Below are 16,323 nucleotides of genomic sequence, written 5' to 3'. Positions count from 1 at the left end.
GAATTTCTGGTGGAAAATGACATTGTCCATGAATCTGCAAAGAATTTGCAGCTAAATTGCAACAAAGAATCACACTAAAAGAACATTTTAGCACCCACCCACTCCCATGAATTCCTGCAAATGATGCAGATTTTCTCAGTGTACTTAAATATTTGTATACATATATGCATATTTTAAAATAAACAAATATATTGTTACTATATAAAATCAGCATCTTCAAAAAATTTATTTCTCCATTGTTTTTAATTTGATGTCATTCACAATGCTTCATGGGGTTGTAGGTATTTCCTTTTAAGGACACACTTATACCTTTGTCTTTTTGTTCAATTTTCAAATACTTTTTTTTTTTTTTTGCTTCAAATCAAAATTTGTAATGTTGTGAATCACATTGTAACTTGTAACACTTTTTTAAAAATCCCTATGGGAATGATACTTCTGGAACCAAGGCAGCTGAATAAGTGGGCAGGCACTCCTGCACTCTGTTTGCTATAAAAGAGTGTATGTATTTCAATATGCCTCACTCAAACTTCCTGTTTCATAAGAAAAACATCACAGGAAAGAAAACTGTGCTCGTTAAGACATTTAACCGTATAAGTGCCATTCCAGAACTGCTTTTTAAATCATGCTAATCAACTGAGGAAAAAGTAAGGACTACTTCTATGGCATTAAACTCATTTTATAAGTCATATCAATTCCAAAAATATCAGCCACTGGACTGAAGTTGTCATTATCAGACTTTTAAATCACTCAGTAACTGAGCAGCTGAAATGACCTTGCACTGTACTTTCACCGAAACAATATCAATTATTTTATAAAAAATGATACATATGCATTGAAGTGGTTTCCTTTGCAAACATGAACATGTGCCTCTGTACACCAAATCTTTGAGAAGAAGCTGTTGAATATCAGGGCATTGATTGTCTGCCACACGAAAGATAAGCATTCTCTTTAGACATCCGGGCATTCACTCTCAGCCTGACACTGAGTTCACATTACTGAATGAAAATATGTATGAAGCCATTAAGAGAAGACATAACTCAATGTGAATTAAATAAAAAAGAAACAGAGAACAGGATGAGCAGGCTTTCTACAGAGAGCTGTTTTTATAATTATTCTGAATAAATTATGAATGTCTGCTTGAGATCTCGAAACAGTGAATGAATGAGTTTTCTTTTTAGTGTGTTTTATTAAGCTCCATTGCTTTTGCCAGCCACTTGTAACAAGCCCAGCATTCCTCTCATGTGCCTTATGAGATCATTTCCTAAACACGTCCGTAATCCCGAACCAAACAGCGACCAGTTTGGAAAAGTAAACAGAATCAAACTCATGAAAAGAAAAGTTGACATTGATTTTCAGTCCCTTTGATATATGTGTTATAAAGTCTTGTGTCTGTAAAGAGAACAATGATGGGGTGACCCTATCCTCCTTTGTCTGCATTATCTGCTCGCTGCAGTGACTTGCTTAATTAAAACTGTATTTATTATTACTTAGTGCCAAGTCAAACGAGATTTCAATTGCCCTTTTAGTTTTCATTTAGCGAGCCAGTTAACAAATAATTACATTTGCTTTCTGATAGCAGCTTCCCTCTGATGATCACAGACAGTATTCTCAGTCTTTATTACCATTAATCAGATAAACAATCAATATGACAAGTTATCACTTGCGTTGAAAGCCAAATCCATTACCGACGGCATAAAATGATTACTTTATAATCATCTGGACTGGACAAAAGACAAAAATATCCTATTGAATTCAATTCGAATTTATATCTCCGACTTTGACAGGCACAACAACAGTTGATACTGAGCGTGTGTGAACAAAGTGACAAATTGAAATTGTGTATTGTTTGGACATTGAGATTCAATCTCCAAACATTCATGCCATCTGAAAAACAGTTTACAGCATCTATCCGAGTGCCAGAATTTGTTGGGGAAGAAACCAAAATGGAACATGTTTCATGACTCAGAAAAGATCACAGCTATCTCACACTGCGATAGCGCAGGCCAGGCTGCAACAGGCGTTCGTGGAAAAACTGCCATCTTAACATGTCAAGCTGTTTATGAGTCCAACAGAGAGACTAGGCTCAGTTTAAACACACTCATTGCAGGGATCTAACTAACCCAGGCAAGACAATTTATAGCCCAAGCTTCACGTCCAACTGTGTTGTAACACACCCGCTCTTAGACGCGCAATCGTATTTCTGGATGTATGCTTGCATTCACTAACTGGATCATCAATCTCCTTTCTTGGAGGCTAATTTAGCCGAGTCCTTTTAAATGCTCTGACAAGCCTTGTGTCATTCATCAAACGCAAGGCTCCATTGGCTCTCTCGGCTAGACTTGATTACACATCATGTCCGTGTGCAAACAACCCGGTTCCACAAACAAAAGCAGCCACTTTAGTAGTAAGATCTCCACATCAAAATATGCACCACCATCTGGCAGTCCGAATGAATGAAAGCAGTCATGAGGAAATGGCCACAATGTATGCTGCAATTCAAGTGCTTTATTACAAAAACCTGTACAAAATGTCTTCCCAGCTTTAGGATTGAGCATGTGTTACTGTCATTTCATATCGATACAATTCAAAATCATGATAATAACCTGTCGGACAACAGCTAAACATTGAATATACTGTAGTAGTAGTAATATGGTCTGAGTTGTCCGTATGTTATACACCATTTCACACGTCGCCAGATATTATTTAGGGTAATTTTACATTCTTTACATTCTTTTTTCCCTTACAGTTTGCCACTCAGACTCACACTGACAACAGGCCTGCTTTAAAACAAACAGCTCTCACAAGATATTCAGCAAGAACCACTGCAGAGAGAGAGAAAGAAAAAAAACCTGTACATGGGACAGCATAGAGCACTACAAAAACATTTCGTCGCTTTGAGTTTCTCCACTGAGACTGAGGTTTTCGAAGAAAGGAATAGGCTTAATACAAAAGACTCCCCTTCAAACGCTCGCTGTCATAAGGGTTCTCTCTACAAACTTACAAAATAACATCTCAAAATAACTCAGGTTGACAGCCTCAACCGAAAGGCAAGTACTATACATTTTCAATGATTAAATCCACTCCGACCTGTCCTGCTCAATACATCAAAGTCTATTCACTATGAGTTTGACTTGTATTTTGGTCTGAGGAACTGCGGGATACTTCAGAAGTTGTGATAGCGATGCGCCTCGACCCAAATTTTGGCGCAGAACTATGGCCTGATAACAAACATGAAGCTATGCATAAAGGATTTTTTACAAAGCAACAGCTGCAGTTCCTCGCAAGGGAATGTGTTTTGAAAAGATAATGGTGTACTCGTTTGCTGAATTTATATTGAATTTTTTTTTTCCATAGAAACATCTGATAGAACAGAAAATTGACCTTTCATGTATTATTTCAGTGATTGACCACATCACTGCAGTGTGGCTAGCTGGATGGCACTGTTCTCATTTATAACCATGGGGAGAGCACTTCAAATGTCTCTTTAAAACGATTGGTATTCCTGGACCAGCTCACATGGCCCTGCAGTCCATTGTCCATTATTCTCATAGGCCTGAACATCGCTCTTTGGGTGCTTGCAACCACACCCCAAGTCCAGACTTGGCAACTAACTGCAATTTAAATAGAAGTGCTTCAGACTCAAATCTCCACCGTCTATTCTTTATCAAAACCCCTGCTCTCTGCAGATATAACTCCCCTCTGCGCATTGAATGTTCCCATTTTTTTGCTCCCCTCTTCTGCCAAGCATCAATGAGTCAGTGGTATTCTCTTGATCATTGTTCATTTCCATTATGCCCTTGATTGAGCAGACCTTGGCAGGAATTTTAATCCCGGCTAGGAGGAGAATATATTGCTGCTGTCGCTGTGGCCATACAGGTCGGCTAGCTTCCTGAAGCGAGGTCCCCAGTCGCTCAGATAGTCATAGTTCTGCTCCGAGTCTGTGCTCAGGGAATCTAGGGAGCTGAGGGATTCGGCCACTGAGCCGCTGCCCTCAAAAGCGTATGTCTGCAAGGAGTCATAGGGAGGAGCAGAAGGATCTACGTCAGCATCCTTCAGGCGGTCCCATATAAACTCCCGGAAGATCCCGTTGTCTGGGGTGATCTTGTAAGGCGGGGGGCGGGAGCAGTAAAGGGTGGGCACCTCCGGGGTGACGTCTCGGCGGGCTTTGCTGTCTCTCACGGCATTGAGGTTTCGCAATGCCACCATGTCAAAGGCCTCTGTGTCTTCCTCACCTCCGCCTTCATCGTCATAGCGCACAATGTTCTCCCGCACATCACGGTCTTCATCCAAGATCAGAGGTTCCTTCTTCCTCCTCCTCATTGTCACAATCAGCAGCACCAGCACTACAAACCAAAGACAACAGAATCACACGTTGTTAGTATAAACAAACCAGAGCTTTCATCAGTGACATGACATATTAGCATCACAGAGGCAAGACACTATGTATACACTATTGTTCAAACATTTGTTTTTGTTTTTTTGTTAAAGAAAATTAATACTTTTAATAAGAAAGGATGCATTAAATTGATCAAAAGTGATAGTAAAGACATTTATAATGATAGGAAAGGTTTGTATAAATATATTTTATTATATAACATTTATCAAACTTGAAAATATCTAATTTAACATGTAATAATATATTTTATAATATTACTGTAAAAATAAATAATAATAAATAAATAAATAAATCTCACCAACCCCAAACCTTTTTAATGGCAATTTTGTCAAGAATTTTTTTTAAAACCATATAATGACATAATAATACATATTATTTACTGTATACTCTTTTTCTAATAGTATATAAAGTAAAATAGTGTGTGTGTGTGTGTGTGTGTGTGTGTGTGTGTGTGTGTGTGTGTGTGTGTGTAAACCATAATATTATATGCTTTATAATACTGTAACATACTCTTATGTAATATAATAATATGCATGTTGTTTACTGCCTATAGCATATTTACTAATAGTATAAATAATTTGTTTTAAAATTACTTTTAATTGTATTACTATTATAGTTAATTTATATAGACATTGTAACTGTCAGATTTTTTGAAGTTATTAATAAAACAAAGACTGTTTAATGGTTTTACAAAAATTTTATTTTACAAGAATATATGATTTCAGGTTTGCTTCAAAATTTCATGTTTAATTCAATGTGTTACTTGCCAGCTTTTTGTAATTGTTTGTGAAATTTATTTACTATTTACTATTTACTGTTTCTGAGTAAAAACTGAAAATTTTCTCAGTGCAGTTTAAAAACATTATGTACTAACAGTAACTTGTTTTCATTTATATTATATATATATATATATATATATATATATATATATATATATATATATATATATATTATATATATATATATATATATATTTTTTTTTCTTTTTAATAATAGAGATAGTAAGAGTGGATAATACAAATATGCAGAAAAAATCTACACACAGCTCACAAAAAAAAAAAAAAAAAGAAAAATTCAAGGCCACTTCTCTAAAAGTGCATTTATTCCTAATTCTGTTGGTTTACAACAGACTATTGGGGAGCAAATAGCTGCACAGTGTTGTTTACACCTCGTGCAAATAGTCATTACGATTTAACAATTTGCTAACAATGCGAACAAGAAACCCCTTTTTTATGGGAGTAGAGTGTTTAATAAATTGCTTCATTACAGATTCATGTCCTTGTCACCGTAAACAACAATTCCATGAAATATCAGGGACCAGGAAAGATTTAGAGGCACCAAAGCTTTAAAACACCTACACACACACACACACACACACACACACACACACACACACACACACACACACACACACACACACACACACACACACACACACACACACACTCTCAAGCAGTCCATTTACTCTCCATTCAAGATAAGCAACGACATAAAAGGTGTAGAATCAGATAGCACTCAACCATGACTGTATCTCAACAATATTTATGACACCGGACCAAAATAGTACTTTCTCATTGTTTTCCACTCTATACTGTAGACCAATTCTGCCTCAAGGCCTGACACTTTAAGCTTCAACATGAAAGATAAGATGAATTATCTCTACAGTTCAATTAGGGCAGATCTGGAACATTAGTTTTATCTATAAGTCCATCAGATTGGGTAGTAGTGATTTTAATAACGTGTTTCATCATGGGAGGTGCTCCTGGGAGCAGGAGGTGTTAAAGGAGTAACAGTCTGATCTAATCTCATCCTGCATGTTTGTTTACAACGGTTATTAACCGTACAGACCCTTTTCCTCACACAAAAACACATGCGTGGCTGAGAATTAAACGCATGCTAGCACTTTTGTGTTCTCACTCTTTGCTCTGTCATGTGTGAACATAAGCAAACAGACAGAGATGAACACATAGATGCACGAAGAGCGAGATTTAGAGCAGGATGTGTGCTGTAAATATGGGGCTTTAACAGCCACTTGCTTCCTACCCACTCATACACAAGCTGCTTATTCGGAAAAGGCCAGCATTAAATCCTTTTAATGAGTGCGGCATATGCCTACTGTACGTGTAAAATAAGACTGGATTATATGTCAGTCGGAAAATATCACCCTGCCTTGAAAGCACAGACTCCGTATACAAGCACATCAAAACTATCAACAAGAGGCAAGGCTGCACCATCGCACAAAAGCCGTGTGTCCCTGCGATTCAAACCGGGGGTCAAATGCACGGAAAAAGATGACGTGAAAGCAACTGAGAAATTCTATCAATACAAAAAGAGAAAAGGGAAAGCACATAGCCAGAAATAATTAACATAACAAGACACATGCACAAAAAAAGGAAATAGATCCATTTTTTGTGGTGTGTGGAATGCAAAAACCAATCCTCCGTGTTGTTGCTCTCAGACCCATGAATGCAAAGGAACTTACAGTACAGCCACAACACAGTACTCCCACGTGAGTCTATCTCTCTCTCTCTCTCTCTCTCTCTCTCTCTCTCTCTCTCTCTCTCTCTCTCTCTCTCAACGTAGATAGCACATATGTGTATTTGGCTGCCAATACCAAGCTCGAGGGGAAGGGAAGGGAGCAGAAAAAGTAGGGAGAGAGAAAGAGGAGGTGTAAGTGGGAGCAGGCTGAAGTGAGAGAGAGAAAGATAGAGTGGAGGGAAAGGGAGGCAAACGTCTAATGATCCATCCTTCAGGCCTGCCACAGCGAGTGTGAAATATGGTGCCAAAGTCTCATACTTCATCCTCAGGCCTAGTGTCGTTTTGCAGGGGCAGACAAGCTGGGCGAGTGGGCTGGCGAGGCAGCGGCTGCACATGTACAGTCAAAATAACGGTACACATACACACCGGGAATGATATAAACAAAAGCAAAGCCGATATTGACCTTAAAATTCAAGAGCAACAGTCTTAGACTGGGGTTAATGGTAAAAACAAAGAAACTACTATAAAACTGAAGATAAAGCAATAGAAAAAATACAAATCTGTCATTGTTTACTCAACCTCTTGTCTTTCTGAAAACCTTTTTTTTTTTTTTATCTCTCTCCTGTGAAACACAAAAGGATATTAAAAGCAGAATGTCCGAGATGCTCTTTGCCATACAATCAATGTAAGTGAAGGGTGACCATGGCTTCAAGGCAAGATTTTCTGTAAATTATAAATAAATAAATCCATTTATATATTATACATTTAATACTTTTTCTTACTCAAAGCTATTGTATAGGTCGTGTATAGAAAAATTATTCACTTGAAATAATTTTAAATTGCTCTTTCTTTTTGTCCTTTTTGAAGCTCAACAGCCTTTAACTAAAGTAAAATCGCATGGATTTTAAAAGTTCTTGAAGAACTGGTTCAGCATTTCGACACTTCCGAAAGGATGCATTAAATTCGACAAAGCAGTTTAATAAAGGATGTATTGATCTCGTGAATTACAGAATTTTACTTTAATATTTTTAAATTGGCTGTTAAAGTTTTATATGGGATATTACATGACACACTGTTCCTTTAACAATGCGTTGGTGCAAAAATGCACACCTTTTGGAATAATTTTATAATTATAGTAATGTTTAATTATGAAATTAAACATTACATTAGACCACAAATACGGTCTAAACAAAATACTGATTTTGTGCCCTTTTATTGTACCAATATTTTAAATTGGCCTTTGAACTTGCTTATTGCATGGCAAAACAACAAGCACTGACAGAACCCATTGATCTAATGGTGTTTTGAGCACTCCAAATGCAAACTTTGCATGCAACAATCAGGAAGCAATTGACAGTGGTCTGATTCAGTGTGCATATAAGCATCGTCAGATTGACAGTTCTCTAGCGAGTCTAGCCCAATGAAGTTGAGGGATCCAATGAGGGCAGCAATTACACCTATGCCTAGAAACGGTACTGTGTACATATGGAGTAAATTAAGTATGAAATTGCTGGGATTTTTCTTAGAAATCTTGAATGTGATCATTGATTTCAGTAAAACAGCTCAGGTTGCTTTGGATGTGATTTCTAGGGTATAACATAGAAAATAAAACATGAAATGATGTGCAATAATGTATCCATTTTTTCATTACTGGGTAATCTACTATAATCTACTTGGTTCTTTTGTACTATATTTTATATCTTTTTTGATATATTCTTTGTGTCTGTATTATTGCTTGTTTATTTGTTTGCTTTGTAAAATGTTAAATGCTTTAAATAAAACATTCAATAACTTTAGTATATAAAAAGAGCAGTATTATACAAAAATATCTTATGGGTGTCAAATGGGTTCGGAACAACACGACAGTGAGTAGCTCATGACAAATGGCATTTTTGGGTGAACTATCCATTAATAATGTACACATGCATATCATATATTTATACAGTTGTGAGTTAAATTTTTTCTAGGACAAAAACAAAGCATTTTTGCAACATGAAAACAGTTCTTTTCTCTTTTAAACTCAAAGCAACTCAGTTTAAAGCAAAAACTTCATATTTTGCTGAAATCTAATTCTGTACGAAGCCTTGTTTTATTCAAAACAACATTATTGACTCCAAAAAGGTTCATATTAGTACCTTTGAGTTGTAATATGTACCCTCAGGGCACTAGTTTTTAGGGTAAATAAGGTACGAAGAAGTCTCTTTAAGGGTACTGCTCCAGTGACGAGCAAGGGAAAAAAAAAATTCTGATGCAAGGTTTGAGTTTTTTACACCACTGCTATGTGATTACAAGGAGTTAAATACATCTAATGCAGTCTTAAATTCTTAACTGTTACAAACACTGCCCACTTTAAGGCTTGATTTACCCTCTCTGCAGTTTTGACACAAGATGGATGTTCAACGGGAGCAGCAGATCAATTTAACATTATCCCCAATTTGCAGTAATTGGATTGAGAAAACAATCCGTCATCCAGAATCAATTAAACAACAAGTGGGATATTTTGTGGGGGCCTCGTTCTCATCGACTTCTTAAAAATGAGGCAACGACTACTAGATTATGCTCTGCCCTTCATTCTCTCTTTCGCTCCCTCCCTCTCTTTCTCTCGCTCTCATGCGTTCCCTTCACATATCTCAACTACTGCCAATAGCCCAAGGCAGTGAAGACTAATCAAGATATACTGGCGATATGCGGCTCTATCTGGCTGTTGACATTTATGGCGCTGCCCAACACAAGGTGTTTGTGCTTTATGACACCTGTCTGTCCCTGTGTTTTCACAGGGGCGACATTATCTGCAAAATAAAATATGATTTATTCTGGGTGATGTAAGAGCACACTACATCGCCTTAAGGGTCCTCATAAGTATCACTGACTACCGTCCACTGGCACTGTCAGAGGCCATAGGGGAAGCACACCTGGAAGACAAGATGCCCTGCAATCGGTCGAGCAGAGATTGAAAAGGTGATGTCACTGTTGCGAGGGTGACCCGTGGACATGAATGCATCACAGTGCCTCGGGCTTACCTGACCTCTCTGTGTTCCTCCACCTAAGACTGAAATAATGAGCTCAAGGTTTTACTCAGAACAACTAGAGTGACGCAGCGGCTGTCATCATGTTATATGCGCTCCTGAAATCCTTTAGATTACTTTATGCAAACACTGATAAATAGCAATGTGTTTACCACAGCAGTTTGGTCGGATTCCTTCTTTTGAACTCCATTTTCTTCCTATCAAATATTTTATGAACTATTATCAATGTTTGGGCTTGACAGCAAAACTGAGATGTTGTTATAGCACTAGGCAAGCAAGCAATAGAGAGTTCAAATGAAAATCTGTCATCATTTACTCACCCCATGTTGTTCTAAACGTATATTTTTCCCCCACGGATTTCTAGAAGAATTATTTATAGCAGAACAAGAAAGTGCTCTGTTCCTTTTAATGGAAGTGAATGGTAACCAACTGTCAAGGTGGATTTTCAGTGGATAATGATTATTTTCTCACACAAAGCTCATCGTGTGGCTTCAGAAGCCTTTGAATATATAGTGAATAAGTCATGGACTACTTTTATGATGATTTTTGTGCTTTTTGGAGCTTGATGTCCTCAAGTCAGCATCCACTTTCAGTAGACAGATTTTTATTTTTATTTTTTAAGTAAACAAAACATTTTTTTTTCTTACTATGAAGAACATTATAATTCTAAAGAACTTCCAAAGATTCTAAAATATTCTTAAGAACCTTTCTCCACTGTAAAGTGTCTTTTGTTCAATGGAAAGGTTCCATGTACGCCAACTATAAGAACCTTGATTTTTAAAAGTCTGCTGATTATGGAAATGAGCAGCATGAACATACTTTTAAACATCTTTTATGTTCAATGAAAGAAAAAAAAAATAGTCATACGAGGTAAAATAACATGAAGCTGAGTAAATAATCTGGGTGAACAATTCCTTTAATGGAAAAAGTTGTTTTGTATGTTGTTAGATAATAACAAAAAATAAAAATAAAAAGACTCGAAGCTGATATGTATATCATTCATTCCCTGGCATGGTTTTAGTTGTGCGCTGCTTTGATAACTAAAGCAACAGCAGGCAAAAAGCTTGTTGATTACTCTGAAAAAAGATAAAAGCAGAAAAAGAAGTTTTTTTTGTCCCTCTGTAGCTCTCCTCCTCTGAAGCCATCCTCCTCTGTCTCCTCCTCCCTTCAACCATGAGTGAGCAGTCTCAAGCCCCTGGGGACGGACTCTCTTTGCCAAAAATAACTGCATTGCTCAGATCAGGCAGCGCAGTGGTCTAATCCAACTCATGTAGTTTGGGATGAGACGGGGGGTAGGGTTGGCGGCACTGGAGAACCCTACATTCACACGAGACGGCAAACCACAGACTATTTGACATCATTTACAGCTGTTAGTTGAGCTCACATTCAGATGATAAATGCTTAAAGACAACGATCAATCAACACGAGGATGGAGTCTGCCACTGTGGGCCACAAGCTGTGCTATTTAGAGTAGATTTCTCACAGGTTCCTATTGAACCTGTGGAAGGGCAACATCGCAAGAATCAATGCAAAAACACTTCTCTTAAAGAGTATTTTTTGTGTTGTCTGGTAAAAACATCTAAAATATCTTTCAAAAAGATAAAATGTACTAATTACGAAGCAAATCTGTGCAAAATATTAACATGTTTTCTTATATTCAGAGAATTTCTCTTGAGGTACGCTACCGTTCAACTCTGAAATCAAGTCTTAAAGTCTTAACGCAATTTTGCTCCCCTCTCTCTCTCTCTCTCTCTCTCTCTCTCTCTCTCTCTCTTTTTTTTACTGGAAAAGAAAAAGATTTTTTGAAGTGATGTTATATATGGTGCTCCAAGTCATGTGTGAGAACAGCAGAGTTCTAAAAGAACGTGAAATTGAAACATACTGCACTTGGCTTCACTGTGGTGTATTATTTCAGATCTACCATCTAGCTGTAACGTTTCTATGGAGATAGAAATGAACTAGTATGAGGGGCTGTATAGGCCATAATTATTGAAAAGCCTCTTACAAACACTAGTGAAATGAAAAACATTGACCTTAGTAAAAAAAATTCATTCATATGCATTAATGAAAACCTCTTACATACACTAGTGAAAACATTGATAAACCTTAGTGAAATTCATCAATATGCATAACTGAAAAAACTCTTACAAACACTAATAAAAACATTGATCAACCTTAGTGAAATTTATTCATATGCATAGCTGAAAAAACTCTTACAAACATGAGTGAAACGAAAAGATCAACTGTAGTGAATTTCATTCATATGCATAACTGAAATAAGTAAATATTTCAGTAGATGATGAGAGCTAATCTCACTTGAAATGGAAGCGGTCAACACTTCTGTTTAATTTGGCGCGTGTCTCACAAACTCTTCAATGGCAGTAAGTCGTAAGTTGTCTGAAGCTATTAGTAAATATAAACAACTTTTTACCATCGTCAAGTACAATTCCGAAAGTGGGACAAAACAGCGGGATGTTACAGAGCTTGTGCCGTGGTGACCTGTCATCGGTGCGACTCTGCGACACTCGACAGTCGACAGCGCGGGGAGGATGTGTTCGCTAGCACCACTGAACTGACAGCACAGACTTCTGCATCTCTTCATACTACTTCACAGAAATTTGTGATTTTCCCTGCACATAACATAATGCAAATCAGTATTAATTTATTATTACATTTCTTTTGCTTATTATCTTTCTACTACATAAACAGCAGAGTTGTATTTTGAAGAACTGCATGCAGCAGATACTTTGATAATAGGCTACTGTAGTCCTCTTGAGGAGCACGTCCAACATTGTTTAGCACATTTAACAAGTATTTAATTTTGTAAGCTACTTTATTGTTTTCAATTTCTATTCAGCAGTTACCAGTTTTAAATTTGAAGGCTATATATGGGATTTTCCATTAGCAATTAAAGACAAGGGAACGGTCAGTGTTAGCTTATTTAACTTTCACACTGCAATTGCATTAATGCAGTGTACTATATATGGCAGTATTTTTAATTTTGCACTGTATTGTGTTGTGTTTTAGAGTTGAAGGGTTACTCCACCACAAAATGAAAATTTTGTCATTAATCACTTACCCCCATGTCGTTCCAAAACTATTAAAAGCTTTGTTCATCTTCGGAACACAATTTAAGATATTTATGATGAAAACCGGGAGGCTTGTGACTGTACCATTAAATGCCAAGTAAATTACACTGTCATGGTCCAGAAAACTATGGAAGACATTGTCAGAATAGTCCATCTGCAATCAGTGGTTTAACCGTAAAATTATGAAGCGATAAGAATACTTTTTGTATGCGAAGAAAAAAAAAAATAACGGCTGTATTCAACAATTAGTCTCCTCTGTGACAGTCACAAGCCTCCCGGCTCCAAACCAAAAAATATCGACTGGACACAAGCAGCCTACGCTCTTCACTGTCAGCCGCAACACAAGGATATGTTTCCTACCTGTATTTATGCTTTGATTTGAACGAAAACAGCGCATCCTCGCAGCATGGCTGACACAGAAGAGCATACGCAGCTTGCCGTTTCAAGTGAAATTAGCTCTCATCATCTACTGACATATTTACTTATTTCACTTATGCTTACGAATGAATTTCACTAAGGTTTATCAATGATTTTCATTAAACTAGTGTTTGTAAGATGCTTTTCCGTAATTATGGCCTATACAGGCCCTCATAAACTAGTTCATACTTGTAATGGCACCAAGGAAGCAGACAGCGCTTCCTTTGTTACTTATTTGTCCTCTGTGCACTCAGGAAAAAGAGAGAGAGAGAGAGAGAGAATAATCAAACAATGGAAATTACTGGGGCTCAATTCAAGATCTTGTCACAATAACAGCACACTTTTTAAAGACAGAGACAACATCTGTCAGCAAATAGACTTGTGGCTGTGTCCATGGACAGATCTCCACACCACTAGCACAGGCAGAGAGACAACCTATCAATGGTATAATCAAGAAATCAATCAAACCATCAGGTCTGCATTCATTCCCTCTGTGCAGTCTTCAGGTCAGCAAATCAACACAAAGACACGCCAGTCAACCAATCAGGCCAAGTGAATGGTACATATAGGGTAGAGGTCACTCATCAAACAATCAGCTAATAAGGCTCCAAATAATAAGTAATCATACAGACCAGCAGCCTCCCTGGAGAGGGTAAACAAGTCAATTGTGGCCAAGCAGACCTCTCTGTGCACACCACGTCCCAACTGTTGGAGCTGTTGTGCCAGCACTTCTAAAGTAATGGCAGCCTGTCTGTGTGCTGAATGTCAGTACGGGGGAGGTGGAAATGCAATAAAGCTCTTGACAAATGGTTTTGTTAAACAATAACATAAATTGACAAATATCCTTTGATTAGAAGCTGCATTAAGAAAGCACTAGCTTTGTCCTAAAGACAACATGAAATCAAAATCAACCCTATATGCTTTATTAATAAATGTCCCTGGTCCTACTGCGCATGATTTATCACATTATTTAAAAATCAATCAATCAATCAAAATACACTACTGTTTAAATGTTTAGGGTCATTTTTTTATTGCTTTTGAAAGAAATCTCTTATGCTCACCAAGGCTGCATGTATTTGAAAAAAAGAAAAGGAAAAGAAAATGCAGTAAATGGTAATATTGTGAAATATAATTACAATTACAATAAGCTCAACTGTTTAAAATAACTGCTATTATAAAATGTAGTTTATTCCTGTGATGGTGAAGCTGAATTTTCAGCAGCCATAAATCCAGGGTTCAGTGTTACATGATGGCATTCTGATATGCTGATTTGGTGCTCAAGAAACATTTCTTATTATCATCAGTGTTGAAATCTGTTGTGCTGCTAAATATTTTTGTGGAAACCATGTTCCATTTTTTCAAGATTACTTAATGAAGGGAAAGTAAAAAAATGGCATTTATTTGAAATTGATCACTTCTGATCAATTTAATGCATACTTGCTGAACAGAAGTCTTATAATTTAATCAATCAATCAATCAATCAATCAATCAATCAATCATTAAAATCTAAATGTACTGACCCCAAACATTTCAAGTAGTGTATGTTCAAAAACATTTTTTTTTTTTGTCAAAATGCAACTTTTTCAGCCTCTGAAACTATTTTCTTTTTATCAATCAAATCAAACCCTGATGAATACATCAACTCTCACGCTAAATCCTTTCCTCCTGAATATTCACATTACAAAAGTTAAATGCTGTTTCATAAAAAAGCCATTTGTGTGTTGATTTGATCATCCCGACCAGCTGGACAAAGCAACACTGATTCAACAAATGGCATGAGTTTGATGCAGGACTATCCATTTTTTCACATTTATGGAAGACTGAGGAAATGTTTGGCAAGCAAACAAAGAAATGCAGCACTTTGTCAATTCAGTCAGTATCATTTAACACTCTTATTAAAGGGACAGTTCAAAAATGAAAATTCTGTCATCATTTACATCATCCAAACCTATATTAATGTTTTTTCTTCTATGGAACACATGAGAAGATCGAAGAACTTGTGTAACCAAACAGTTTTTTTTTTTATATATATATATATAATATGGAAGTCAACGGCTACTATCAACTGTTTGGTTACCTATATATTCTTCAAAATATCTTATTTTGTGCTCAGCAGAAGAAAAAAATTCATACAGGTTTGGAATGACATGAGGGTGAGTAAATGATGACAGTTTTCAATTTTGGGTGAACTATCCTTTTAACCATTGCTTTATGTGTTGAGTGTTGAGGGTTGAGTGTATCTCCTACCAAGTAAAATGATGATGCAAGCCAGGATGGCAATGAGAGCTCCAGTGCTGAGTCCAGCTGACAGCATGAAGGCCTCTGTGCCACATGACTGGGGTGTCCCATCAAGGTCACAGTCACACACTCGAATAGACAGTGTGTTAGTGCTGCTGAGAGCAGGGGTCCCGCTGTCCACTATCAACACTGGCAGTCGATACATAGCCTGTTCCCTCCTCTGAAAACCACCCCTCTTAGTTAGAATAGAAGCGGTATTGTCTGCAGAGAGAAATAGATGTGATATCAGTCTTTTTGGTCTTATTAGGAATAAGAAGAGTTTCGAGGATTCGCTATAAACTGTCTTAATGAAATCACGTACCTTTATTGTCTCGGAGGGTGAAGTTCATGTTCCCAGCTGTCTCTGCAGTGAGGGAGAAGACGAAGCGATGCCCGCTGGGTGGTTCATCTTTATCCACAGCACTTATGGTTTCAATGACCTAAGACAGTGTCGAAGAGGGAGTAAAGAACAATAAGATGAATACTGCTGTTATTGCCTCACTCCAGACAAAATAATCCACAGCTTTCTCGTTCAAAACACTGCAGTGTTGCTATAAAAATGAATGTTTGAGATTATAGGTAAACCTGAATATTTCATAAACGGAATTAATTACTTGATATATTTATTAATTAGTAAAAA

General features: G+C 37.0%; 1 protein-coding gene across 1 annotated transcript in view; it reads right to left on the bottom strand.

The window, feature by feature from the left end:
• Positions 1-2,490: 2,490 nt before the first annotated feature.
• The window catches only part of cdh7a (cadherin 7a), a 58,100-nt gene continuing 44,267 nt past the window's right edge, over positions 2,491-16,323 (bottom strand). The window contains exons 10-12 of the mRNA XM_042774050.1: positions 16,006-16,123; positions 15,654-15,905; positions 2,491-4,343 (exon numbers count right to left, since the gene is read on the bottom strand). Coding sequence (XP_042629984.1) covers positions 3,835-4,343; positions 15,654-15,905; positions 16,006-16,123 — 879 coding nt within the window. The 3' untranslated portion in view covers positions 2,491-3,834. The remainder of the gene's footprint in view (positions 4,344-15,653; positions 15,906-16,005; positions 16,124-16,323) is intronic.

The sequence above is a fragment of the Cyprinus carpio genome, chromosome A2 (genome assembly GCF_018340385.1).
Source record: "Cyprinus carpio isolate SPL01 chromosome A2, ASM1834038v1, whole genome shotgun sequence".
Lineage (NCBI taxonomy): Eukaryota > Metazoa > Chordata > Actinopteri > Cypriniformes > Cyprinidae > Cyprinus > Cyprinus carpio.
Note: the sequence above shows the minus strand (reverse complement) of the source record. Positions and strands in the feature narration are given on the sequence as shown.